Below are 27,976 nucleotides of genomic sequence, written 5' to 3'. Positions count from 1 at the left end.
GGCTTGAACTCACAACCCTGAGATCAGGAGTCGCACGCTCCACTGACTGAGCCAGTGGAGCCCCCCCATCATCAGCTCTCCTAAATCTAAGGTTGATGGGAGCAAACCTATCAAAAGCAACACCTTAAAAATGCACACCAGTCCTAAAGCATTTTGTGAAAGTCAACATCAGTGACACAGCTAGGTCAAACAGCGTTATGAACAAAATTTAAAATGTTTATTGAGTTATGAATAATTTCTTTTAAGCTTATACAGTGTTTTAGGTTTAATTTTTAGAGGCCAATCTTTAAAAAGGAAGGTATCACTGTATTATAAGCTGACAAACCTTTTTAGTGACTAGGAGTTTTTCCTTTTGAGAGTTTGTGGGTATCTAGTCAATAATTTACTTTTTTAGGCATGAAGTTAGTGCCTCAACAAATAAATATTAACTTTCTATGCTATTGTAGGGCTAGTGTTTTTATAATTCCATCTTTAGCCACCCAAATCTTATTTTAGATCAGGAAGCAAATGTATCTTCAAAATAAGAACGTACCCAGCAGAAACGTCTTCGCATGCTGTATTATTCTAGAATGGATTTCAAACTCAAGAACTAAATTTTTTAGAAGCAAAAATTATAACAATTCTCTAGGATCAAGACCACTGGAAACCCATTTTTTATTTGAAATAAAGGCGAAAATTACATTATTTTGAATTTTATGTCATGTAAGGACAGTGAATGAGAAACACTGAAAATGAAAATGAAGAAAAAAAAGCCCTTTATACTCGAAAGTATACTTTATACTTTCTTTATACTTAAAAGGAATTACCCATATTTTCCTTTAAAAAAGGGTGTTATCTAATATTCACTTTCAAAGACAATCTGAAGATTAGTATCAGTACTGCTTCTAGAAATAAGTCTACTTAAAAATAGTTAAAAAGTACTTTTTTTCTTTTGGTAGACTTACCTCTGCAAGATAAGTCACAAGATTAAATGTGGTATCTGAGAAAGAGTCATGTAGATATCTACACACGACGTTGATCCAGTTAGCACAGTCTCTGGAGTAGGCGTGTGCACTGTACAAGCTCATCATATGAGCCAGGTTGACGAGCGCTGGGCACTTCTCTTCCGCACAGACCTAGAACACACGGAAAATAATTCCACTTACCTAAAATAAAGACAATTCAAACTTTAAACTTGATTTTATACTATATGCATGTATTCAATAATTTAGAGGAGGATGTTGAAGCTTTAAATGCATTTTATTTCAATACGGTAGAAAAGTCAAATAAGAGAGAAAAAAAAGCCCAAGGCCTTCTTAAGAGAATAACTTAATGGGTAACATGGAAAGATGATTAATAGGTCGAGAACTTCCACGGGTGCTAAATAGCAGGACTTTTGTCAGTCTGATGCTTTGTAAAGCGGCCTCTGGAAAAATCCACACGTGGTTTTGTGAATGCTACGTTATCATTTGTAACTGCTTTGTAAAGAGTGTTGTTTTGTAAAATCGCTACATGGCTCGGTGCACAGTAACTGAACAGGCCGCCCTGCGAGGTGCAGAGATGCTATGCCAGGGCAGAAATGCTTTCGTCTCCAGCCCCCCTGCTTCTCAGAGCAGGGCAGTCGGGTGCAGAGACGCTCACATGCGTGACATAGTCAAAGGACTTCCTTGGAGCTCTGATAAAATGGAGTCCTGCCTCTCCAGGACGCAGGATGACACCGTGTACGTCAGCCTGCAGGATGGACCCCAAATCACCATGAGCTCCGAAGGTCCTTGGCCAGTAAGTTAAGGTCACTTCGAAATGTACTGAGTTCCTAGAGCGTGTCTGATCCAGTATTGTGGGACCTGATGTCTGGGAGGATCTTGCTGCCCACGTGCCCCTTGTCTGTTCCCTGAGTTGTTGGTGAGGATTGTCCTTAGCTTGCTCCGGGGGACACGTGGACAGCGCACAACTGGGAAGGGGACACACTAGTCTTTCATCCCTGCCGATCACAGGGCTGGCACTGAAATTTCGTCTGGTTTCCCTTTTTTCCTTTCCTCACTTATTCTACCGTCTTACTGATGTTCTGTCTGTATTTTCCCAAACTGCCTAGAGCGCTTCGTAAAGAAAGTACCGTTGACCCCCGAAACAACACGGGGTTCAACCGTGAGGGCCACTTATCTGCAGATTCCTTTCGATAAATACAGGATAGTACTGGACGTGTATCTTCTCTTCCTTCTGATTTCTGTGGTAACATTTTCTTTGCTCTAGCTTACTTTATTGTAGAATACAGCACACGACACATGTAGTATATAACATATGTGTGAACCGACCTGTTTACGTCATCGGTAGGGCTTATAGTCAACAGTAGGATATTAGTAATCACGTTTTGGGAGAGGCAAAAGTCATACGCAGTCTTCAACAGTGTCGCCAACAGGGTGGCGCCCCCAACCCCTGTGTTGTTCAAGGTCAACTGCAGGATATTACCTTTTACAATATATGTACTTTTCAACTTTCAGATGAATCTGTTACTTTGATTCATCATGTGGACATTATCACTGGATAGGCCTGAAATAGGAGGGCAGGCAAGACTCTGCAGACGATTAGCAGTACCTTGGAAGTTATTTTATAAAACTGTTAAAAGCGGCTAGTTTCATGCATTACCTTTTTGCCCATAAAACAGGTGGTAGGGGGAAAAATTTTTTTTTGCTGATGCTTATTCGTATTTCAAAACATAGTAATTAATCATACTATTCTTTAAAAATCACATAATTTTATAATTTCACAACTTGTTATTTTTTAGGAATCATTTTAAAATTTAAAGTTCTTTAAAATTTTAAAGTATTGTTTTCCTGAAAAATAAATCATTCTTATAGAACTCTTATGTCTTTAAAAAATCTTTTTTTTAAAGCATGGTTTTTAGAAACCTGTTGTTGAAGAGGAAGAAAATTCCTAGGAATAGATGCTGTGTAATTTTATAGTAAAGACAATGGCTTAGGTTTAATTTTGAAATTTTTGAATGACCAGGTTAAAGTATGACCCCAAAAGAGTATGTCTTATAAGCAAACATTTTTAGCATACTATTTTTGCCATATGAATAGCTTAAAAGGACAATATTTGTCCTAAGTGTTGCCTCACTTTGAAGGTCTGTGCTCCCCAAGGGCACAAACAGAACTAGGGATATTTGCATAATGAGGAAGCACATAATGGCAGAAAATTACTTTCAACAGTTTTAAGTGAGAGGATAATTAAGGAATCAATTTAATTCATATCCTGCAGGTTGCTGAAAGCAGACAGAGGGAACCTTTGTGCCCCGCTCAACAGGAAGAAAACAGACTTAAAAACAATTTATGACTCCTAAAAAGCCGTATTTGGTTTTTGAAAACAAAAAGGTATCTGGGAGTTTCCCGTGCTCTGCCTTGGTCAAGCAGCGGAGGCTTGAGCCCGACTGGGGCTTCTACATCCTTTGGGCCGGCAGGGCTGGGCTCCCGTCGGGCCAGCACTCAGCAGGAGGTTCTCCGGCAGGGTCTCCTGCCACCCTAAGTGCTCCCACTTCCCTTATTAAAGGACTCGTGCTTTTTACGTCTTGAAATCCCAAAGTAAGCCAATATACGTTTTTCCCCTTTATATGTTCTTCCTTACCTCTCATGAAAAAAAATTACTTGTTCACATTTTTCTAATGATAGGTCATTAGAATATGAAAATGAAAGATATGTTAATAAATTATATCACTTTTAGACCTCATTAAAGCAGATACATGTTGTTGGGTTTTCTTTTGGGCAATCATTTTCAAAATTAAGATATGTTTCCACTAACTGTAATAATGGCTCTTTTTAAATACGTGGTTTTTCAAACAATTATGCTAAAAATCTTTCCACATCTAATTTATTTAGCGACTTAATCAGGGAGGGACTCAACAGCGTACTTTACTAAATATTAACTTGTCATTTATTAAATAGTATCTCTCAAGATAGCAAAAAGGATTCTACGTGTGTGGCTGTTAACGGGATTCATGGGGCTGGCATAGCTCAGAGATCAGCACTTGCCCACGCTGGGATCCCGGCCCTGGAGAAGCGGTGTTCTCTTTGGCTGTCGGCACGCTCGCCCTTTCCATTGACTGCTGTGCTACTTGTTAAATGACCCACGGCTTTTAAAAGGCTGCTCATATAAAAGCTCTTCCAGAGAATTTCACTCGCTTATTCCCTTCTGTTGCAAACTGCTCTGATTTTTCTCCCCCTGCTTTAGCTGCTTTCTACTGCCACTCACTCATCTCCCCGGGTCACCTAACTTCCTGTTGTATGTACACGACTTGTAAATTTATAGAACTCCTTCTTGTAACTGTTTATATTTTCAGTCTGTAAAGGCCTTTTTCCAAGACTCAATAATTGACAGAAAAAAAAAATTAAGAATTAAGTTTAAGCAGAAGGCAAGGTATCTGGGTGTTTTGTTGTTTTTGAGAGGAAATTATTAAAAAAGCATACTCTTTTTAAAAATTATGATTAAGAGCTCTAACACTTTCAAACAAATGTTAACAGATGATTTAAAAATCAGTACATTCCTGTTTCAGAAACCTTCGGGAGGAAAGAAAATAAGGAAGAGAAAAGAATGAAGCCAGCAAAGAGAGATGAAGAAAATGTTAAAAGGAAAAAGGCCAAAGTAAAGGGAGAGACAACTTTTGGAGTCACAGAATGTATTATGCCCTCTTCTCAGGGCCTTTGCACATGCAATTTCTCCCGCCTGGAAACCTAACCTCGCCCTGCTCCTTGTTTCCCATCCAGGGATCTTATTTTGGTTATTCCTGTTCAGCCTTCAGTGTCTAGGCAGACTTTTGCTCTCTGTACCCCTGGAGTCCTGTCCTTTCATTGCACACTTATCAGACTCTATGGCGACTGCCTACTTACTTGCTTGCACCCCGACTGTAAGGCCCACAGGGGCAAGTGTTCTGTCTCCTTTGATTATCACTGCATTTCTGGCACCCAACCCAGTGCTCAGCAAATATTCGGTAGTACACAAATGAATGAACTGGAGACGGACAGAGAGGTAGAAGACAAAGTAGGGAAACAGAGCAGAAAAAGACTCAGACTCGGAGGGTCATTACGCTAAACAAATAATTTTATTCACTGTGATTTCAACAGTGGTAGCTTACATCATCACTGTAAAACTCCTTTATATGCATGAAAAGAATAAAAATTTAGATGTGAAATTCACAGAGGAAGTGACAGTAAAAAGATTTAAGAGATTCCCCCCTTTAAGATAAACTCCAGAAAAATTTCCCTTTAGCGTTATCTGTCAGCATAACATTTGCTTACCTTTGCTATTCGACTAGCTGTTTCTTTGCAAAACTGAGTTGGGCTGTCAAAATGCTGGATTAAGTGAGGCAATAAGCAAAGGATGTTAAGAGGAAAGCCTATCAAAAAAAAAAAAGCAAACAATAACCAATTTTATTGCACATTATTTTAAAAACTAAATGTTTTTTTTAAATGATTCAGAGAAACCATTTTCTTTTTATGTCTTGGAGCACCTGATCTTCTACATTCTTTTTTTTTTTTTTTTTTTGCTTTGACCAAGGAATTTAAGCTATCTCACATATTCAAACAAACCAACCAACCAACCCATGACTACTTGTGGAAAAGCAGAAATTAGTAGACTTCCAAACAAATTAGTTTACATTTCACTACATTAAAAAGCAGAGTTGGTGCAATTCTGTTAACGTCACCTGACAGCTGGGAAGGATCCACCAGCGTGTGTTTGGAGACAGCAATGAGTTTACTGAGGAGGCGCACGGTCATTTCTTGTGTAGAGACTGAGGTAAAACCCTTAAGGAAGAGCTGCTGAAGGCCTGGAAAGTTATTCCACTTCAATTTGCTTTGTACATTTTCAATCTTCTCTCGACTCTCCGATTTATCCAAAGGCAAATGGATAAGCAGTTTGTTGAGAAGCCTGAGAGCCAGGAGGTATTCATATTCATAATCGGATTCTAATAAAGATGCTGCTATCCAAAAAATGGCGGCCATCAAGTTGGTAGGCTCAGTAGTGGACTGCACATCGTACATTCCCTTCTCTCTCAGAGAGGAAAGGCTTCTAGTCCTTGCTAAACTATTGCTATGGTTTATCCGTCCATCCATTATATCCAGTGTGTTACTCCGCCGCCGGTCACCTCTCCGGTCACCAACTAAACTTAATCTCAGAGAGTTACTTCTTGCATTACTGTTATATCCCAAGTAACCGCTACTATTAATGGGACTTGTGCTTAGATTGAGTTGTCCAGTGCTTTTCCTGTTAGCTGCATACTTATTTCCCATTATAGGATCATGGTATGAGGTTCTTTACAAAAAAAAAAAAAAAAAAAGAAAGAGAAAGAAAAGATAAATGCATGTACAATCACATCTTTTGCTGTATTAATTTTACTCTTGAAAACACTGAAAAAACACTGTAACCAGGAAAAATTATGTTTGAGTCTGACTTCGCTTAATCAAATTTCAGTTCTTTCCTCCATGTTAAGGCAAAATGTACAACAATGTCTTTCCTACTGTGGCCAACTGTTTCCTGTGAGCTGGAGGATGTTTGATTTTAAGTGAAAATTCTGTCACGGTTATCACCGGCAACTTTCAGCTCTAGGATTTAGTAAACATTATGTCCAAAGCAGACCTCATCTGTCATATTCCCAAACTTGATGGTACCCATGTCCTTATTTCTGTCAATGCACACTCTTCCCCCCCCCCCAAAAAAATCAAGCTCAAAAATTTATTTTTGATTTCTCCTTTTCCCTCACATCCAATTATCACTGATTTAAAAGTAATGACAGAACGCTGCCTGTAGGTGCCAGCAGTATGCAAAGTGATGGGGAGAGATGGAGATGTAAAAATTTATAGCTTGTTAATTACTGTTATTAAACTCTGAAGAAAACCGTGTGAGAACCCCCAAAATGGAATAATTCGCACCGCCCTCAGGGAGTAAATGCTTAGCCAGGTGGTGATATCTGAGATGGGTCTTGAAGGATAAGCCAATTCAGGATGTGCAAGGAAGAGCAAGTAGGAGGAGATGAACAATTTGGGTCGGGAGGGGCCTGGTCCGCTGCGGGGCAATGAATGGGATGTTGGGGGTGGCAGGAATGGAGCTGGTCAGTGACGCTGAGGCCCCATCGTGCAGCAGGAAGATCTCTGACCAGGACCTTAGAAGAACAACATGCCACTTACAGCTCTGTTAAGACTTTTCACACGGCCTCCCTGTCAGAGGCTCCGGTTCCCACTGGCAATCCATCTGAATTGTTTGGTATTAATCTCACTACCAATATGAGAATAATATAATGTGACAGTTATGTATACTTAGCTACTGGAGTTCTATGTACAAATCTACAGTTTGTCTGGCTTAAATTCTTACTGAGAAAGGGCAGAAAGAAGATCATAATGCTTCATGGTTTCAGCCAAAGTATCAATTGCAGATTCCAATGTGAGAAGAAGCTCAATCACAAATCCCTAGGGTGGGAAAAAAGGGCAGATTTTCATTAATTATGCTCTGGAAAAAAAAGAAATTGCAATGGACTTCCTGATGAGATTTAAAATTAGAACAAACTCAACATTAATATTACAAATGATTAAACTCTTGAGCAACGTGATCTTGCTGATTGATGAAAACTCATCAAACTAATGGTTATGACGGCACAATTCACCCAAAATTGCTCAGGCCAAAAATCGGAGTCATTTCTGTTTCTTTCACATCTAAATTAAACCCATTGGCAAGTCTTGAAAATATTACTCTTAAAATATATCCGAAATCTGAACCCCTCTCTATACCTCCACAGCTTCCCTTAATCTAAACTGCCACCATTTCAGTGCCGACCTTTACAATAAGCCTGTTGATTGACTCCTACTGCCCTCCTAAGAACTCTGCATAGACTCTGGAGTTTTCTAAATAGCCAATTATATGCATCGCTTTCCTCTCAAAGCCTAGGAGTACTGTTTGCCATCAATTCAAAGTAAAAGCCCAACTCACACCAGGGTCTACCAGACCTCACCTAATCTGCACCTGCCGACGTCAACCTCCTGACACTAGACACCCCCATCCAATACCCTAGCCATACTGGTTTGCTTCATGTTCCTCAAAGAAAGGCCCATTGCTTCTGCCTCAGGGCCTTTGCACTTGTTAGTCCTATTTCTCTGTCTGACATGTTCTTCCAGATTATCACAGGCCTCACTTCATTTACGTTATGTGTTTAAAACGCACCTTCTCAGATGATCATATATAAAAACAACTCCCTCTCCCCTGCCACTCTTTAACCTGTTACTCTACCTGGTTATTTTCACAGCATTAATTACTAAATAAAATCATGTTACATATTATCGATGGATTAGAGGCTTATTTTTCCAATAGAATGTGAGCTCCAGAATGCCAGGAACTTCCTCTTGTTCACTACTATATCCCCAGTGTCTAGAACAGTGTTAATAAAATCACTAGTCTGTTTAGACTTAAGTTCTCAACTGAATTATTTCACTTCATTTATCTTAAAAATTCAGCACTCTACATTTAAATTTAACATCCTATCTCTTTTACCTTGTAGTCATCCCAGGATAATATCTGAGAGAGAGCGAGAGAGAGAGAGAGTGTGTGTGTGTGATTGTAAAGCTTTCTCTGATAGGCACCAAATATTTGATTCAGTTAGTATGTCATCAAATATCATTTGCAAAACTTTGTTTCATAATTCTTTGCCTGCCTGTCTGCATTTGACACCAATTCTCCGGAATCGTTAGACCTGCCGCGCTCTGCTCTGTACTTGGCAAACGAGTCCTTGACCACGAGTAACTGCTCAACGGCTGCTGCAAGAAGTAAATGCAATACCTGTGCATCTTCCCCGGGGTCCCCCACAGTTTCTACGAGTCTGGAGAGAACATCAGAAAGTGTAGTTGCAGAAAGAGGCTGCTTTAGGGCCCTGAAAATCTGGAAGGATCTCCCAGCATAGTGTCGAGAAGAACAAGAAAGTGCCGTTTGCAGAGCAACTTCACTGAGGTGATGTTCCAAGTGCGCTCCTTCTGCGAAGACAAAGGACACAAGGGAGTGCTTCTCATGCCTGGAAAGCAGCATTAGCATCAGAGGCTAACCGTTCTAAACCCAGTGCCCAGCACACTGCCTGGCAAACTGCGCAGGCGCTCAGAGTTTAGAAGTCAGTGCCTTTTCTGTTCATTAAACTCCATGTGCATTTTACTCTAACCTCCAGGGAAGTGATCTTTGAGAACAGGGTCTCTCAACGTCAGCGCTGTTGCCACCGTGGCCAGACAAGCCTTGGTTGTGAAGGTGCCCTTGAGGCCTATTTGTTTAGCAGCAGGCTGGCCTCCCCACAACTGGATACCAATTGTAACCAGTTGTCCCTTGCCCCCCACCCCCCGGGTGTGACAAAAATGTCTCCGGACATTGCCACATGTCCTGAGGGTCAGAATCACCCCTGGTTGAGAACCAGTGCTTCAACAGATACGTTTTTACTGTAATTTTCAGAATGTGTTAATTTTAGATCTAGAAGCCTGTGACAGTGTAAAACAGAATTCAAGTGTGTCATCTCCACCTGTGTTCCTTTAATGTGATTGTTTCCTAACACATAACCGCATTGTAACTTTATGCCACCATATATGAAATGAAGAACCCCAGAATGCCGCAAGCGACTTTCTTATTTTTTAAGGAGTAACTAAATTCTTCTTGAACCAAAACAAATCAGTTTATCACAAATGAGTTAAAAAAGAAAACCTGTCTAGGGCCGCCTAGGTGGCTCAGTTGGTTAAGCGTCTGCCTTCTGCTCAGGTCCTGGTCCCAGGGTCCTGGGATCCAGCCTCAAGCACCAGCCTCACCCCTGCCCCTGCCCCTCCCCCCACATGCGCCCTCTCTCTCTCTCAAATAAAATCTTAAGAAAAAAGAAAACCTGTCTCAAACTTTTTAACGTAGACATGTCAACTGTCAACTCTTTGCTACGCATTATCAGAAATTTTCACATCACATGAAAATATCTCATTGAAAGTAAGTATTATCTGAAATATTTAATAAAAGATACCTGAGCTTGACTGCTTAAAAACAGAAACCACATGTTTCAAAAATGTAGTTAACTGCTCAGCACTCTTTATGCTAGGATTCTTGGCAGAAACGTCCTCATGGTTCCAAAGGGGCCCTCTTTTTCTGAAAACAGAGAACAGACATAATTCCCTTGGTTTTAAACTTACATGAACAGTTTCACTCACAGTCACCTAAAATGTCCCTTTCCCACTAGAAAGGACAGTAGTGGAAGAAATCCGATAGCACGCACAGAGTCCATGACTGTTGATGTACTTGAATGTGTAATGGTCTATGTCAACGAGAGGAAGATCCAGGTTACACGTAATTTCAGGCTTCCATCGTTACAGTGACATTCTCTCAGAGATGGGAGGAAAAGATGACCAGTTCTGCCAAGTGAGAGGACTACTGGTTACTGCGTCTGTGTTATAGGTCACAACATTCTAATGTGGACAGGCTAGACTGTATTTAGGTTGTAATGCAAAGAAAATAATTCAGTAGCTAAAAACACAGGGAATGTGTAAGACAGAACGGTTTCCTGTGGACTCATTCTTTAAAATATCTTTGCATTCTCAAGGCTGCCACTTTGGTTAGTAAGGGTTAAACTCCTTACCATGTCAGGCGCAAAGTGCCCTGAAAACCTTTTACGTGGTCACACAGCTACCAGTCCCCAACACCTTTAATTCCTCCTGTTCCTTGCCATGAGACTAGTTGTTCTCAACATACTTAATTGTGCCTCCCACCCTTCCCATCCAGCTCAAGGATTTTCAATGATTTCTGTTTTCTGGAAAGATGAAAGATCTGTAGCCTGTGGCCTGGGCTTCCTGGCCCTCCAGTCTGAATTCTCCCTACAAAGTTTTCTCGTCTAGGAACACATCCTTCAGCATTACAGTCAGACTGGATTACTCACCATTTCCAAACACAGTTTATTTCTCATGCCCCTGACGACCCTGCTTGTGCTGCGGAACACCAACCCCCTTGTCCCCATCTACGTTTCCTCCTTACTTATGGTGCCTTGCAAAGAGTAGGCCCTAAATAAAAATTTGATGACTGACTGAGAATGTAGCCAACGAAAGCAGAATATGTAGTCAGATAACACTGTATTTACTCTCTCTGGGCCACTTGGTAGCCAGACGCGATTACACACCTGTGTATTCCAAATCAACGGCCAACCAGAAATGAAAAACACGGTTCACTTTACCACAGCCATGCTGCCGGAAGGGTGAGAGCTGTAACGTTACCTTGAGGTAATGAATTCCATGAGGGTTTTGACTTTTCCATCCTGCTCTCCTGAGATGTCGACCTCATTGAGGATAGTGGTGTGCAGATGGGAAATGGCAGCGCTGTTATTTCCTAAGCTGATACTAGAAGAGGTAGAACTGGAGCTAAGCCCTGAGTCAGTCATGGGGGAGGGCTGGTAATCAGGTATAAAATCACTGACGCCCGCTGAAAGAGAAAGATGGCGGTGAATACCTGGACAGAAAAGGACCTCACGCGCTATTCAAAGAGTTAAACTCTCCTTCCTTACAGGTTCTATGGGACACATGTGGGAATCTGTTAGTACCAGCTGACACACGCCCCACTCCGCCTGTGAGGGCCAATGGTGTCGTCCACAGCCCACTATTCACACTCAACTAGTTGGATTTACTATGAAGTCCGCTGCTGCCATCTGCTGAGCAAAATTGAGAGTGGCACTCTCCTAATATTTTGGCAAGTTTGCGGCCTCAACAGGTGTGGAGTCCAGCATTTCCACAACGTGAACGGATTTTTCTTATGGAAAGGGTTCTATACTGTCCGCTTCATTTTACTTGAAGAAAGATAATTTTCAAGTCTTTGTAATATTTATGTCAATTATTAAATTCTCTTACCGGTTAGTACTAATGCCTAGCTTCACAAAATAGCAAAAGGAGCCTTAAATAACAAAAACAAATGACAGAATTTTAAATAAACATGCTTTAACATAAAAAAGGCATAAACTTTATTCTATTGATCTTTTAATCACATTTTAAAAGGTGAAATATTTCCTAATTGTTTTCTTACTAACTACAACAGGTTTTTAGGGGCGCCTGGGTGGCTTAGCCGTTAAGGGTCTGCCTTCGGCTCAGGTCATGATCCCAGGGTCCTGGGATCCAGCCCCACATCGGGCTCCCAGCTCGGCGGGAGGGAGGTCTGCTTCTCCCTCTCACACTCCCCTTGCTTGTGTTCCCTCTCTTGCTGTCTATCTCTGTCAAATAAATAAAATCTTTAAAAACAAACAAACCCCCCCCCCCAGCAAAACAACAACAAAACGGGTTTTTAACTAAGTAGACTTAACCCTGTATCTGACATTACATGACTAGTAAAAAATGTAATTTTATGTCATTTTTTAAAAACAATTATTTTCTAGATCATCTATTACTGACCTGATGACACAGACAAATGAATAAGTTAGGACTACCAGGAATGAAAAAAATATAACTTGCAAAGTAAAAAAATTCATACCAACAATGATATAACTATTATATTAAAGTCAATAATTTGGACCTCATTACTTCAAAATGTATAATTTGGAACTTACTAGACTTAAAAATACATAACATTTTAAATACAGTAAATATAGGGGCACCCGAGCGGCTCAGTCAATTAAGCATCTGACTCTTGGTTTCAGCTCAAGTCGTGATCTCGGTGTCGTGAGAGCGAGCCCCACACTGGGCTCTGTGCTCAGTGTGGAGCGTGCTTGAGATTCTCTCTCTGCCCCTGCCCCTGCTCACATGCGTGCTCTCCCTCTCTCAAATAAATAAATCTTTTTAAAATAAATACATACATACAGTAAATCTAATCAAGTGAATAAAAAACTTTAAATGTCCATTTTTCAGATCTTGAGAGTACGAGGAATCCAATACAAGTTCAACATCTTTTTCATAACTGCTCAATCAGCTAAGCACTCTTTCACTGATCTGCAACTTCTAATGTTGAGAACTTCATATTTTTATGACCAAAGACCCTTAAAAGGCAATACAGACTCAAACCCTCCAAGCTTAATTCCTTCTTTTACTAGTTAATAAATAATGTAAATGGCACTTTAATAAAACGACATTTAAAAAAAAAGCATTTCAACTTTTATTTAGTTGACTTTCTCCACTGCAGATTTCAAATTAACAAAGCACGATTCCACTGTCAATCAAATTGGGCATTTGGAGCAAATACCTGTGAAAGTGTAATCTAAGTGTGCAATCTGTTTGACTGTAAGCACCCTGGGCTCATTAAACTCCTTGTTCCTGAGTAGGACAGAAGCAACAGTGCGGATGTTACTGTTGGATCCCATTACTATCAGCAAGTGCAGAAGCAGGCGTTTACAATGCTCGTACACCTCAGGGTGGCAGTGGTCAAACCCTAGAAAGGACAGTAGAAAATATCATCAATAAAGAGAAATAGTGAGCACTCTTGGTTCCTAACACATAAACAGAGATTACAGAAAATATTTTGTAGAAGATATGTACTACACAAAAATATTTATTGGCCTGGAATTCTTATACCCTTTTACAATAGCCTATTGTCTTAGAGTAGCAGGGAGATTCAAGACAAGTTTTCAATGTGTTTTTTGTCTAAAATTCAGTAATTTATAAGAGATAATTACTCTGGGTGTAATCGGTTGGGTGGCTCAATCGGTTGAACGTCCAACTCTTAATTTTGGCTCAGGTCATGGTCTCAGGGTTGTGAGACTGAGTCCCACATCAGGCTCTGCGCGGGGCATGGAGCCTGCTTGGGATGCTCTCTCTCTCCCTCTGCCCCTCCCCACCCCCTTTGTCTCCCTCTCTTAGAAAGAAAAAAAAATATTACTCCATTACATAACACTTAATGTAAATGAATTTCATAAAGGCAAGCATATTTTGTGCTAGTGTATGATGGAAAGTCAGTAGAAGAAACGAATACATTTATAGTAAGTGTGCAGATCAGGAAAACGTCGGAGATGATGACTACCTGGACCTGCTTCAGAAAGTCAATTCTATGAGCATGAAAAGTGCTGCTCATGTAATGAATCCCACATGTCTGTTACCGAGGGCCCAGTGGAGTTTCAGCTGTGATAATCAGACTGTCCAAAATCCCATTCTTTCGTGAAACACTTAGAACCCATTTTAATTTTCATTTACACTGAAAGTTTCCAGTGTCAGAGGTAAATTAACTTTACTCTTGCTACAGCTACTGAATTTTTCCTGCTAGAGGTTAAGTGTATTTGTGAGCAGTGGAAGGGCTGCAGGACAGGAATGGGAACGAGGATGAAGACCTGTTTGTGGTTAAGAGACAGGTGAGGACTAACTCCCTACTGGCCCATAAGAATCACTGTGAAAAGCATCATGGGAATGATACACAAAGAAATGATAATGGAAACACCAAAAAACCAGACTGTCTTTAAGTTATCACAGAAATATAATGTGACATTGAGTTAGAAGCAATGTTTATTACCTATAAAAATTGCATGAAGAAGAAGATGGAGGTAGCTTCCCCATTCCACCTTCACACTGTGATCAATGATCAGATCAGTCAAAAGGATCACGGCTATGTTACACCTGTGACGAATGAGAGTGCTATTAATGTTCTATCAGAGTAAACCTGGAGAAAACCTTATGCCAGTTACTTGAAGACTTTAATATTGTATTTTATGGAAAAATACAACTTCTCAAGAAAAAAAGAAGAAAAGAAATATAGCTGAAGAAACCATTAAGTGATAGTTTTAGAAAAAACATTACCTGCTAAGGGCTCCCCAAAGTCAAGGGCCATAATTTCTTCATCTTCGACCCTGACACCTAGCACACTGCTTGCCACATAGTAGGTGTTCAGTATGTGTTTGGTACATTAACAAATTTTGAAAGACTGCGTAACTGTTCTATTGTGATTTTGCTAAGTAGAATTCAGTTTAACACAATTCAAAATAATAGTGCCTAGTACCATAAAATATTTTTCAGATGTAGTAACTGGGTCCCAGAAAGGTCAAGTAACTATGCCAGACACCCAGAAAAGCAGCAGCAGAAGGAGATTTAATAATATTAATTGTAAACAGAATTCTGAGTTTGTAGATTTCTTGAACTCTCAACACATGGATCTCATTTGTTGCAGTATCAAAAGAAAGAAATGGCTTTTATTCCCTGTTGTCAGATAGCATACAGAAAGCTGAAAGTGTTAAGCAGCAACTTGGCTCATATGAAATAGGAATGACGCTGTAGTCCACCTGTGAAGAGGTAATCCAGGTGATGACGTTTCAGGCAAGTAATCCACCAGTGGTGACCAGCAGCCTCCAGCTGGTGGGAAGGGTAGTGGCTCTCCTTGATTATGCTCCATCACTTTCAGTCGCCAATTAGAATAAAGTGGCATTGAATCACCTATCAAAATAAAATGATCTCATTTTCTACACCATCTATTTTCTGCCGACATAAGCAAACTCTAGTAAGACACCAACTATTTATAGCATTGGAAAGTGATAAAAAAGAATAACTTCCCACTCTTTTGACATAGGTTTGCTAGGAAGACCTGGGTACAAATATTATCAAGTCAAGCAAATCAGAGGGAGAAAGAGCTATCAATTCAGGTTCCATCGTTTATATTAAAGCAAAACTACATTCGCACTCCATTAGATTCCAAAATCAATGTCCAAGCCATGAAACCACATCATAGGTGAAGCTGCCTTGCAACAAGGGCCTTCTGGTAAGTTACTCCATTCTAAATTTCCTGAGATAGGGCCAACACAAACCCATCTTAACAGGAAATCTGCTCTACCGCAGAGGGGCTGCAGGGTGCAGTAAAAAATGACATCAGGAAATGTGAATTCTGTGTGACATGGGTAAGTCACTTAACCTCTCTGGACCTCAGTTCCATCATGTGCAAAGTGAGGAGATTGGACCAGATCATCTTCAGGGTCCCTTCCCAGTCTGAAGGCTGGTGCTTCTATTCCACCCTACCTCAGCGTTAGAGTGAGACTTGGATAGACATTCACTTTGCAATTGCAAGGGAGAACTTTTCAGGAAAATGTGAATCCACAGAAAAAGAGCAAACCTGTTAAAAAAAGCAGGCTGTAGCCAGTGTCTATGATGCTTCTCAAGAACCAATTCTTACGTTCCTTTTGATTTATCTATACGGAACCTGTGCTTTGAAAACAAATTTCCCCCATTCATGCTGCTTCTTAAAATCAGGACATTTCGGATTATGTTGGAACACCACCAGTGGCAGTTAAATACTCTTCTTAACAACAAGTTATCAGAAAAATAGATTCACTGACGTCACTATAATTAACAATACACCTCGCCATTTTAGTTATAAAAAAACATGTGGAATTTATTACTTTTTTCTTCTTCATAAGATCCTCCAGAGCTGCTACTGTATCGAGACTCTAGTCTGTGATGCTGACGATTTAAGTGACTGCTTAGTCCACCGTAGACGTCTAGGTGCACATAGCTACGGGAAGGATCGTGGTAGTTAGTCACAGTTCATGGTAAGGTGGCATTTGTACTTTCAGTTTCACTTTCTACGTTTAAAAAAGAACACAGTACATAAAATATTAACAAAAGCTTCCCAGGATATATCTTAATTTCCACCTTATAGTTCAAAAACTTAAGCTTTTAAGTCAATTTCTACCCGAAGATTTTTCTTAAGTTGTTGTGGTAATAATGTTCTGGTGAAACCTAGCTTATAAACAACAGGCAGAGTGAACACATTTAGAAAAGTCTAAAAATGTAAATGACACAAACAGGGACTGAACATAATCTCTTCATCCATCAGAGCACATAAAAAAAATCTAGCATGTCAGCATTCTGATGATGAAACCGTTTATGTGGAAAATTTCCAAAATGGAAATATATTTCTTCACTAGAATTTTGAAATACACATTCAATGAAATATATGTTGCAATGCAGAAATGATCATTTATTCTGATAATAGTACCTGTCAAATTGAAAGGCTAGTGAAGAACAGAGAAGTACTTACCTCTCTTCAATATTCTCTTTTATGGGCTTATTATCAGGATTGCCATCTATGGGGGCTACCATTGTATTGCTACTGGAAGTACTTCCTGCGGTCAAAATTAAAACGATCTCTGTGAACTTAGAGCCTGGGATAACTCAGTAAGAACAAAAGATTTCAAAATTACAGATGTTAAAACGCCACTAAAATAAAAGAGCAAGGTGATTTTTAAAAAGGAATGCACTCATAATGACCAAGAGGGAAAGGAGACAACAGCAACAAAATTTTAGATGCTTGAAAACAAACAGACAAGAAGTAATTCAGCTTTGAGAAGGCTGAATCTTAAGCTGACAGTGGGGGGGAACCAAGAAGCTTCCACATCTATACTGATGAACCTCCAAAAGACTCAGGAATTAGCACCACTAAGTACCTCTGGGAGCAGGGGTTGAAAGTGTTACTCAAATGGCAGGCTTGGTTGAAAATCTATTTTAGAGAGAGTTGGCCCCCAAGATCTATGCCCCTCTCCCTTGTATCTGGGTGGCTGTCTCTACTTTCAGAAATCTTTTCTCTTTTCAAGTTTACTCATTTAAGTAATTTCTACACCCAACATGGGCCTTGAACTCATGACCCCGAGATCAAGAGTTGCATGTTCTTCCAACTGAGCCAGCCAGGCACCCCCAGGAATCTTAGGGCACATTATTTACAGTTGAAGGAGGAAGAAATTTATTGAGAATAGGGGGATTGAGTGAAAATACACACACTAAAATTTGAGATTATATCCCCTTGAAAGCCGCTTAGCCCATGGGACTACCAGAAGGCTTGAAGACTACGTTGTGTGTACGTGTCCATCTACGGGTTCTATGTATTTGTTTACTCTAAGTATTTGTACATACACACAGTCCTACACCCTCTACTTTGGGTAGATGACTAGTAGAGTTTTGTCTGGGGAACTGGATTAGTCCAAGAGAAGAGACCTAGAGACACTTTCATCAATGAAATCACCATACAACAAATGACAAAATCAACAAGCTCCATATATCCCTACAAAACATCCAATCAACTTTTCAATATTCCAGTTTTTATCAAAAAACAGATCTAAAATTGTCAGACTTTTGAAGAAAGCTCTTTCTAAGACAAATCAAAACGGAGCAATATGGAGAAAATAGGCTCTTCTGCCAGGAGAAGAAAGTCAGATATAGAAGATAGTCCAACCATGAAACATGAATAAGGGGCTCCTAAAAAAATTAATTAAAAAATAAACTCCTTGGAATTGACATTCTGGCAGATATGAAAAACTCAATGGAAGTGTTATTAGAAATCCCTTAGAAAGAAGAACAAAAGGAGATGAAAGAGATGAAAATATATGACAAAAAATAAGTTATAAAAGATTTCCAATTATACAGATGTTATTAACATGCCAGAAACATTCAATATAAACTGAGTGACAAAGAATTTCATGGATATGTAATCAAAACTAGTCCTGATATTATACTGATTTTCAATGGAAATTATTCCTTCAGGGATATAGTTTCTTCCGTTGAAAATACTACAATAATTATATCTGTATATACATATAACAGTCACATGACCAGATGTTATGTATCATATATGCCCAAATAATTATAATATGAAATTACAGAGTAAGTCAGTAAGCCTTTTCTTTTTTGTTTTTTTAAAAGATTTTATTTATTTATTTGACAGAGACAGCCAGCGAGAGAGGGAACACAAGCGGGGGGAGTGGGAGAGGAAGAAGCAGGTTCCTAGCGGAGGAGCCTGATGTGGGGCTCGATCCCGGAACGCCGTGGGATCACGCCCTGAGCCAAAGGCAGACGCTTAATGACTGCGCCACTCAGGCGCCCCAGTAAGCCTTTTCTATATTTAACACACTAATTATATTTATTAAAAAATGCTTGTTGTAGAAGGATTTATAAATCTATATTTCAGTTCCAAACACATATGTAAGTATGTTTCCCTCCGTACTAAGAACCTTACACTGTCAAACCTCTCTACTCCTGTGAGGATTTACAAAGTACCACATGGGACTCACGTTTGCTTTCGTGTTCTGATGCTGTTCAAAGCAAATGCTTGCTAAGATGAACAGTTATATAAAGCTTCTCTCTTGAGACAAAGTTACCAGTTTTAAGTAACTTCTTACCTGAGGTGACAGAAGGGATTTTACAGCTGGAAGTGATGCGGTAGTACGGGGGGTTATCCATGTGAGTGACCCCGGAACTGACAGGATCGGTCAGCTGCAGCTCACTCACCAGCTCTTCCAGCAACTGCACTGTTTTGTCTCTACCTAAATAGACGATGACTTTCTTCACCTGTCACAAAAGACATTGTTCAGGAAAGAAAAAGCACAATTTTTATTTCATAAATTTGTCTTGAAGCGGATTTTATCAGATAAGATCAATTTGAATTGGCAGATGAATTAAGCACAACTTAAAGCTGAACATCGATCAGCAATAAGACATTAATTGGCTTTATACATCTGGTCTTCCCTCTGGCTCTCAGCATTATCTTTAAATGGGATGACTTGACTGTTTAATGGTTTCCACATTATCTACTTCTTTACTATTTTGTCTTTTTTTTTTTTTTAGAAAAGTAAAAGATAATTAATTGCTTTCTTATAAATCAGTGTCTTTTAATGGAGAGATTTCAATTAAAATATCATCCCAAATTTCCTGTAAGACTTCAAACAAGGATTTTTTATTCTGCTTCCCCTAGTAATACTCTATATTTAACCCAGTAGGTGCAGAGTAGTGATTAAAAGCAAGGAACTAGAACTAAACTGGAACCCAAACCACACAGCCTGGATTGCAGTGTAGACACTTAGAAGCTATGCGACTGGACAGTTACTCCTGCTTTTCTCTTCTGCAAAATGGGGACAATAGCACATACTTCATACAGTTCTTAGGATTAAATAAGACTTAATAAAGCACTTTAAACATGCCTAGTACAAAGTATGAGTTAAATAAGCAGAAAACACATTTCAGTAGTACGCATTCTGTGTCTCAGTAATATGTATTAATGGATCGCTTACTAACTAATCAGCCGATCTTTTTTTCTTTGTACTTAATCCTTGCAACCCAAAAAATGTGATCCTGCCAGCACAGGCATCATCACCAGGAGCTGCTAGAAACACAGACTCTCAGGCCCCACCCCCACCCCCCAGAGCCAGAACCAGATGCTCTGGTGACTCACCCGCACAAAGACAACTGAGCAACTCTGCTTCAGTGACCCCTGCGCAAATCTTTTTTCCTTTTTCTTTTTTTTTTAAAGATTGATTGATTTTTAGAGAGATGGGGGCAGGCCAGTGGGAGAGAAAGAGAAAGAATCTCAAGCAGATTCCCCACTGAGTGCAGTGTCCAACTCGGGGCACCATCCCAGGACCCTGAGATTATGACCCGAGTTGAAATAAAAAATCGGCTGCTTAACCGATGCCCCACCCCTGGGCAAATCTTAAAATATGCTTTATTATATCATACCAGAAATCTTATAATGATTACCCATGGATGATGGGCCTACACACAGCTCTGCATCTATCCAACCTGCTCTATTTGCTATTTCTCTGTTCTCACATTCAGTCACCGCTGACCCTGCCAGGTGCCTTCCCACCTCTGTGCCTTTCATCTGTCTGATGGTGAGGGACCCTCCCCACCCCCAACTCTAATCCTGTTAAGTCTTCAAGCCCCAGCCCTGCCCCAGCCGCACCACCTTCTCCACAAAGTGGGAATTCACTAAGTGACGGAGCTAAGTCACTCTTCTCTCTGCCCTGTTTTACTCATCCGTAAAACTGCTGAAATCTTCACACACTCAGATCTGAGAATTCACTGAAACAATGCAGATGAGGTGCTTATACCACAGCTGGCCTATAATAAGTGATTAAGAAATTACGATTGTCATTAAAAATAGCTCCTTTTTTAAGTTCCTGGCAAATGGGAACCCTGAATTTCATCTTGGCTTCTTGGTGCCTGTTTCTCCTTCCAGGCCAACTCACGTGCATTCATCCATCCATTCAATTAATAGGTCCCTTCTCTGCGCCAGGCACTATTCCAGGCTCTGGCAAGACAGCAATGAACCAAACAGACAAACTTCCTGCTCTCGAGGAGTACAATCTACCACACTGACCGAAGCAAGAGCAATGAGGCAAAGAGGTGCTGGGAAAATCAACAAAGCCGGGAAAGGAAAAAAGAGAGTACGTGTTGGGACAGGGCATCGTCAGTCCCCGATAGGATGGCCAGCAAAGGTCTCAGTGAGAAGGACATTTGAGGAAAGACCTGAAGGAGGGAAGGAGGGGAGCAAAGTGGCTATTTAGGCAAAGACAGGGAGACTATGAAGGCCCCAAGGTGGGAAATGCCACAGAGCAGGGCAGCAAGGGCATCTGCAGGGCCTCGGGTAGGGGGCCTGAGGGAGAACATGAGGAGTTGAGCTCAGAGAGGTGAGGTGGGACTTTGTGGCTTCCCACCACACCCGCCTTTCTCTAATAGCTTCTCAGTGAGTGGCAATCCTTGGCATGCCTTCAGAACAATGCTTTCAGAAATCAAGGTAACTCCGGCAATGCTATGTCGGGCAAGGCTGTTAACTGGTTTGTTTAAAGGAGGACCTGTAAGAACTTATACAGCAACATTCTGCAGAGCTATTCTTCTGCGGAACTCAGGAGACGCTACCATGGGGCTGGCATCGATGTCTGCGCACACGCGTGTGCATCTGTGTGCCTGTGTAGATCCAGATGAACCCTCATGTTTCATAGTCTCATGTTATTCTCCACTTGAGCAGATGCAAGTATTGCTTTCCCCTCTAGAAGGTAAAGACTGACATTCTTCATTGCACATCTCTTCCTATGCTTCCCCTGGCTTCGGGAAGCTGTCGGCACAATTCTACAGGCACTAGGTTCTCTCACGCACTATCCTGCTCGAGTATCCAGCTCCTGCCTAGCAGAAATCATAAGCATTTTCAATTTTGTGGTCTCACTTCTTTTTTTTTTTTTTTTAAAGATTTTATTTATTTATTTAACAGAGAGAGACAGCCAGCGAGAGAGGGAACACAAGCAGGGGGAGTGGGAGAGAAAGAAGCAGGCTCCCAGCAGAAGAGCCTGACGTGGGGCTCGATCCCAGAACGCCGGGATCACACCCTGAGCCAAAGGCAGATGCTTAACGACTGAGCCACCCAGGCGCCCCTGTGGTCTCACTTCTATATCAGTTCCTCTCGAGGCTCATCTCCAACCCTCCCAGGGAGCGGTGGTTCCTCGGTTATTCACGCTCAGTACTCTGCAACTGTCCTCTGTAGACCTTATCAAGACTGTACTTTATTGACTTACTGATTTATTCAGTAAATAAATCAGGTGAAGGTTCAAAGAATAAAATCTCCATCACCCAGACGACTAAAATGCCCAGAACCTAGAAGAGCACCTGGCCTGTGATGAAGGCCAGATGACACTGGTTGAATGAAGCCACGACCAAAGGCATGTGTTATGTCCTGGCGGGGTCCTCACTGTGGCCCTTGCTTCGCCTCTGCCGCTCTCCTGCTGCCCATACTCTGCCACTACAAGAAACCAGGTAACTATTACTTAAAAAAAAAAAAAAAAAAAAAAAAAAAAATTAAATGAACCTGAATACATACGTAAGGCAAGAGGCTCGGTTCACTATTCACTCCACAAATGCTGATCAGAAAGTGCAAAATGATTTTCAGGTTTTTCGGCCAGCCGTCTGCAAGCGTGGTCCACACGTTCTCCACCTCCGACCAGGCCAGCTCATCCCCATACTAGACGCACGACACACAACGCATACGTCAGTGACGATTGCTTATTAAATACCCAACTTGTCACACCATGAAATATTAGAAAATCGTGTTTTTAGAGACAGCCTTAATCTTTTCCATACTCTAGAGGAATAACCAATTCTTTCAACAAATCTAAACATAAATATCACTAATCACATATGATTTTATCTCCTCCCCCAAGAACTTATTTTATATCTAATGAGAAGTGTTTTAAGGGAAGGAATTTGGTTCTTTTCAAACCAACATCTGTTCGCTTATCACAGGATGATCTGATCTCTTCGTCTATTTCTAACCTTTCTGACTCCTTAATTCTGTGCGGCAGCTGTGAACACAAACGCAACGTACCTTCGCGGTCATGCAACGTACCTTCGCGGTCATGTACATTAGATTGTTCAAAACCATCGCCGTGGCTTGTGGAGATCCCCAGCCTTCTCCTCGCAACCAGCGCCTGCTGGTCACCATAAGTTCTCGGTCTTTTAAGGCGTCGTCTTCGTCTTCATCGTGTCGCCTCGCCGTGGGCAAAGGTTTCAGATCCACCAACTCGATGTTGTTCATCCAGGGTAGGAGATAGTGCAGCATGACCTGCCTCCCTGCAGGCTGCGCCGTCTGAATTCTCTGGCTTATCTCTGGAATGAAAAACAAGCCGAAGAGGGAACAACGGTATCACTTCCACTTCCTTTGATGTGTAATTACCTCTGGTAAGAAAGGAAAGCCCTGGAGCTCTGAAAGTCCTTGAATGAAGAGATCCTGACCAGGGGAGAGGTGGTGGTGGGGGGGCACTGGGGTCCCAGCAAAGGCAATAACCTCCCTCAGGGAGACAGGGTCTCTTCAGAAGGAGCCCTAGGAACACGAATATTTGAGATGAAAGAAAAGAATCCACCAAAAGTGACAGAAGGGGAATAGCTCACAGTAGAAAGAAAACCAGGAAATATTAAATTTCTAGAAATCAGGAGAGCTCAGGATTTAAAGAAATGTAAGGTGACTGACATTAATTGCTTGGCAAAGTAGCAAACAGATTGAAGACCAAAAGCTGATGATTAGACTTAGCAGTTAGAAAGTCTTCAGCAACTTTACAGAGAGAAAACTCACACTAATGGAGTCTGAAGGCCATTTATGAAGATGCAAGAGGGCTGAGAACATGGAAAAAGTGAATGTGGACACTCAAGGCAGGTAAAGGGGTGGGGGATGGGTCAGAAGTGGGTGTGAAGGAGGGAAAGGACGGGAAGAGCCAGGGAGCTGGAAACATTCAAAGATTACCGCAATTAGTCCCAGAGAAAGGAAGGAGCAGGACCCTCAAATTTCAAAGTTTCTATTGACAAGCTGTCCCATACATTCCCTAACAAACACGCTGCTTATTTTGTCTTGGAAACAGTACAAGTGAAAACTGCACTGAGCAGGTTTACAGGCTATAGTTTGGTTTAGAATAGACCATTTTAAGCAAAGAAGTTATAATTAGCAGATCCTAAAGACAAGAGTGACAGAAGTGAAGGACAAGGCGATTGGGCTGTGGGCATGTCTACACATGTACCAGCAGCTGCCATCCCCACCAACTTCGTGAGCTCTGAGACCCAGCTGGACTGCTCTGCTTTCTGTGTGGGAGCCCTGACAAGCCCGGCAGCAGAATCAGTGATCCGGTCAGCCACTGCTTTGTGCTGATGACCATCCATACTGATCCCGAAAGGGCTGTCGGGACTGTGGGAGTTACGCAAAGCGAAGGGGCATGACCACTGCCGTCTACCAGTGAAAACCAAACAGGTAAACTGCTTTAAGAACTAAACGTTAGAGGAATTTAAATAGATTTTTCCTTATTCAGGTCACTGAGGGATGGGAAACTATTTCTACTGCTGAAATGGGTGCTCTGGAAAGATGTTCCATGAAGGCAAATGTCACTAAATCTCGAGGTCAATGAAAGAAAGGGTCATCTCCTGGATGCCCATTTTGGTGCATGTCCAATTCTCACACTAAAATAACAACTCTCAGGGTGCCTGGGTGGCTCAGTCATTAAGCGTCTGCCTTCGGTTCAGGTCATGATCCCGGGGTCCTCGGATTGAGCCCCGCATCAGGCTCCCTGCTCAGCGGGAAGCCTGCTTCTTCCTCTCCCACTCCCCCTGCTTGTGTTCCCTCTCTTGCTGTCTCTGTCAAATAAATAAATAAAATCTTTAAAAAAAATAAAATAAAATAACATCTCGCTCCAAGTGAGAGGCAGAAAAACTACCTAAGTGTTCTGTGTGAAAATAAAGTCTTCAGAAAAAGGATAAAGTACTCTAGGAACACTTGCAATGGTGTATCATCAATCGGAAAGTTAAACTAGATTTTAAACAAAAATTGTCCTAAATCTGAGTCCTGGAAGATGCAGATAGAGAGGACATCTTGCCTGACACATAGTCCCTCTGTTTTAGAAACCCCTGGAAGGAACTGTCATTGGCCCAAGGAAAGGAAATGGGAACAGAAAGCAATGTGGGATCCTAGCAGTTTTGCTCAAGGCAGTGCAGGACCTTTCTCTATGATTAGAGGTGTTACTCACAGAAAGAAACCTGTATCTTTATCCCTGCCTGCTTTTATTATTAAAGACAGACCCACACACAAGATAAAATATGTACTAGAATATTTAGGAAGTTCTATGTCTACCAAAGAAACATCTTTAAATTGCATATAAAACCCTCTCCTCCTACCCCCTCCCCGGGGCGGAGAAGGGAAGGCAAAGTGAGAAGCCTTAGAAAGGCCACATTAATAAGAAATCTATTTCTTATTAGTCAATTAGTACAGATTAGTATTAAATGTTCTTACTAAAGGAAAAAGTGTCTTACATAAAGACATGTTCTGTTTTGAATCAACCTCAGATCTCTTATATTTAAAATTTCCTAAATGTATTTTTTTAGAAATGATTGCTAAAGAAAACCCACTGACAGTTCCACGATCATACCTGAGAAGATGGCAAGAGTTAGCTCAGGATAGGCCCTTGCTAATTCCTCGGACAGCTGGTAATATGAAACAGAATACAGATGAGGCAGAGGAGACAGCTGGCTGAGTACTCCGTCTGTTCTCTGAACCTCCAATTTGTGAGCATAGCGAAACATCTTCGGTTCCAGGATCTGCAGGAATGTAGTCAAGATTTTATGAGTCCTCTAAATTTCAGCTATAATTGAAAAATAAAATCTTCTCCTAAGAATTATTCCAGCTAAAAATCATAGCGTTATGCATACTGTCAAGTATTTCAGATGTTAATTTCTAATTCCCAAGAATGTTTGCAAAAGATCTGTAACTGTTTAGAAGGCTTTAGACTCGTTGTGCCTAATGCCAATGGTCTGGGTCAGTAGCATAGTCTGAAAATGACTTTAGCAACTTACAATTACTTGAAGAAGATTTACCACTTTCTAGTTCAAAAACAGGATTATATAAAACACGTATAGGTGAAAAAAAATCCTCAAATAGCTCTTGTTTAAATACAGATTAAATATGGAATATGAGCTAAAATTATTTTAACATTACACTAGGTAAAGATACAGCACTTAAGTTTCTTCTTAATTAATAAAGACATGAGGGTATAATTCCCAAGATGGCCACTACCAGCATCAGTACCATGTCAAAGCCTCTGGAAAAATCAGCATCTACTTGAATCTCCTTCTTAACTTGGTTAAGAGTGAAGAACCCCATCCTATTATCAATTAGTGAGATACTGTATAATAATGCTATCTCCATGCTTGGTAAGTTAACTTTCTAGGTTATTTTTCTTGGTCTAATAAAGGAAAATTATACAAGCACATCATAAAAGGGCTAATTACTTTTTACTTGGTTCTCAAAAAAACATTTGGCTCACATTATTCTTCTCTGCTGGACAGAAACAGTTCCATGCACACTAAGTCCTGACCACTCCCTTTGTATTTGTACACACACAGGCGCATACAGGTGTGTATGTGGGAGTATACACATAACCCCTCTGTAATACACTTCTGAGTAGTCTATTATTTGTAGACTTAAGTGACCCATATTATCTTTGTTGTTTGTTTATTCATTCATTCATTCATTCATTCATTCATTCATTCATTCATTTGACAGAGACACAGAGAGAGCACAAGCAGGGGGAGCAGCAGGCTGAGGGAGAGAAAGAAGCAGATTCCCCACTGAGCAGGGAGCCTGATGAGGAGCTCAATCCCAGGACCCTGGGATCATGACCTGAGCTGAAGGCTGACGCTTAACTGACTGAGCCACCCAGGCGCCCCTTATCTTTGTCTTCTATTTATAATGACAATCGGGAATTGACACCATGCCTCTCTATTAAAAATAAAGCCCAGGGGCTCCTGGGTGGGGCAGTCAGTTGAGCTTCGGACTCTTGGTTCCGGCTCAGATTGTGATCTCAGGGTCATGAGATCAAGTCCCACACCGCCTTCGCACCGCACCGGGCAGAGAGTTGGCTGGAGTTTCTCTCTCCCTCTCCCTTTACCCCTCCCCACCTCGTGCAATAAATAAATAAATCTTAAAAAAAACTAAATATTTATATGCTTCATTAAACTGTCAGTAATATTTTAACTAACACGTGCTTACAAACCTGTAGCAGTTGCATAGCCACTTCATAGATACTTCGAGAAGAATCAGCTGCTTTGAACAGTATCAGATTTAGGAGCATCACTGTGTCACACTGATAATCCCTAGGGACAAATTTTACATGTTAGAGACATTTTAGAGGCTCTCACACCATTAACAAATATGATATACAAAGGGCAAGGCTGCAGACATCAAGTGTTAAGCCTACGACTAGGTGTTCTTTTGTTTTTTGAATTTTTTTTTTAAGGCAAAAGGTACACAACACATGTTTGGTGGTCATTGTTCTTAATCTGGTTACATTTCATTAGAGCTCAAGGAAAGAAAATACTGGCTTCTTAGTATTTCTGAATTCAAAAGGGAATGTTTTCTTAAAACAAAAAACAAAAACAAAAAACCAAAAAACCAAAAAAAAAAAAAACAACCTAAATAAAATACGGAAAACAGTATCTCGGGTACCTGTTCTGGAATACGTTAGCTATGGCTTTAAAGCAGCCGGCTGCCACTCTCTTGGAACCAGTGTAACATCGATCCACAGCCCAGTACATCAGGTTGCTCTGGTCCGGGTTCAACTCCAGCAGTAACGTAACTGCTTCACAGCCCAACTGATGAACCTACGTACAGGTCACAACATTGCCCAGGACAAGGACATTTATATATCATATGTAACTACTCCTAATTTTTATTAAAATAATATAGTATATATATTATATTTATTGTATTTAAACACAAAACCCAG

General features: G+C 40.7%; 1 protein-coding gene across 12 annotated transcripts in view; it reads right to left on the bottom strand.

Annotated features, from left to right (window-relative positions):
* FRYL (FRY like transcription coactivator) overlaps nucleotides 1-27,976 on the bottom strand; it is a 249,123-nt gene that overhangs the window by 39,213 nt on the left and 181,934 nt on the right. For 9 of the 12 annotated variants that reach the window (XM_087864148.1, XM_087864149.1, XM_087864146.1 and 6 more), the window contains 18 exons: nucleotides 27,697-27,851; nucleotides 27,245-27,344; nucleotides 25,622-25,790; nucleotides 23,044-23,324; nucleotides 22,540-22,680; nucleotides 19,073-19,241; nucleotides 16,942-17,026; nucleotides 16,301-16,413; nucleotides 15,194-15,344; nucleotides 14,431-14,534; nucleotides 13,174-13,359; nucleotides 11,229-11,433; nucleotides 9,992-10,113; nucleotides 8,794-8,984; nucleotides 7,339-7,433; nucleotides 5,675-6,282; nucleotides 5,268-5,365; nucleotides 945-1,115 (listed from right to left, as the gene is read on the bottom strand). In XM_087864148.1, the coding sequence (XP_087720274.1) occupies nucleotides 945-1,115; nucleotides 5,268-5,365; nucleotides 5,675-6,282; nucleotides 7,339-7,433; nucleotides 8,794-8,984; nucleotides 9,992-10,113; nucleotides 11,229-11,433; nucleotides 13,174-13,359; nucleotides 14,431-14,534; nucleotides 15,194-15,344; nucleotides 16,301-16,413; nucleotides 16,942-17,026; nucleotides 19,073-19,241; nucleotides 22,540-22,680; nucleotides 23,044-23,324; nucleotides 25,622-25,790; nucleotides 27,245-27,344; nucleotides 27,697-27,851 (3,144 nt within the window). The remainder of the gene's footprint in view (nucleotides 1-944; nucleotides 1,116-5,267; nucleotides 5,366-5,674; nucleotides 6,283-7,338; nucleotides 7,434-8,793; nucleotides 8,985-9,991; nucleotides 10,114-11,228; nucleotides 11,434-13,173; nucleotides 13,360-14,430; nucleotides 14,535-15,193; nucleotides 15,345-16,300; nucleotides 16,414-16,941; nucleotides 17,027-19,072; nucleotides 19,242-22,539; nucleotides 22,681-23,043; nucleotides 23,325-25,621; nucleotides 25,791-27,244; nucleotides 27,345-27,696; nucleotides 27,852-27,976) is intronic. The other 3 variants (XM_087864143.1, XM_045815920.2, XM_087864145.1) reach the window with 1 other exon arrangement.

This window comes from Ursus americanus, chromosome 8, assembly GCF_024610735.1.
Source record: "Ursus americanus isolate L20-20 chromosome 8, mUrsAme1.1.p, whole genome shotgun sequence".
Classification (NCBI taxonomy): Eukaryota; Metazoa; Chordata; class Mammalia; order Carnivora; family Ursidae; genus Ursus; species Ursus americanus.
This window is presented reverse-complemented; position numbering and strand designations above follow the sequence as displayed.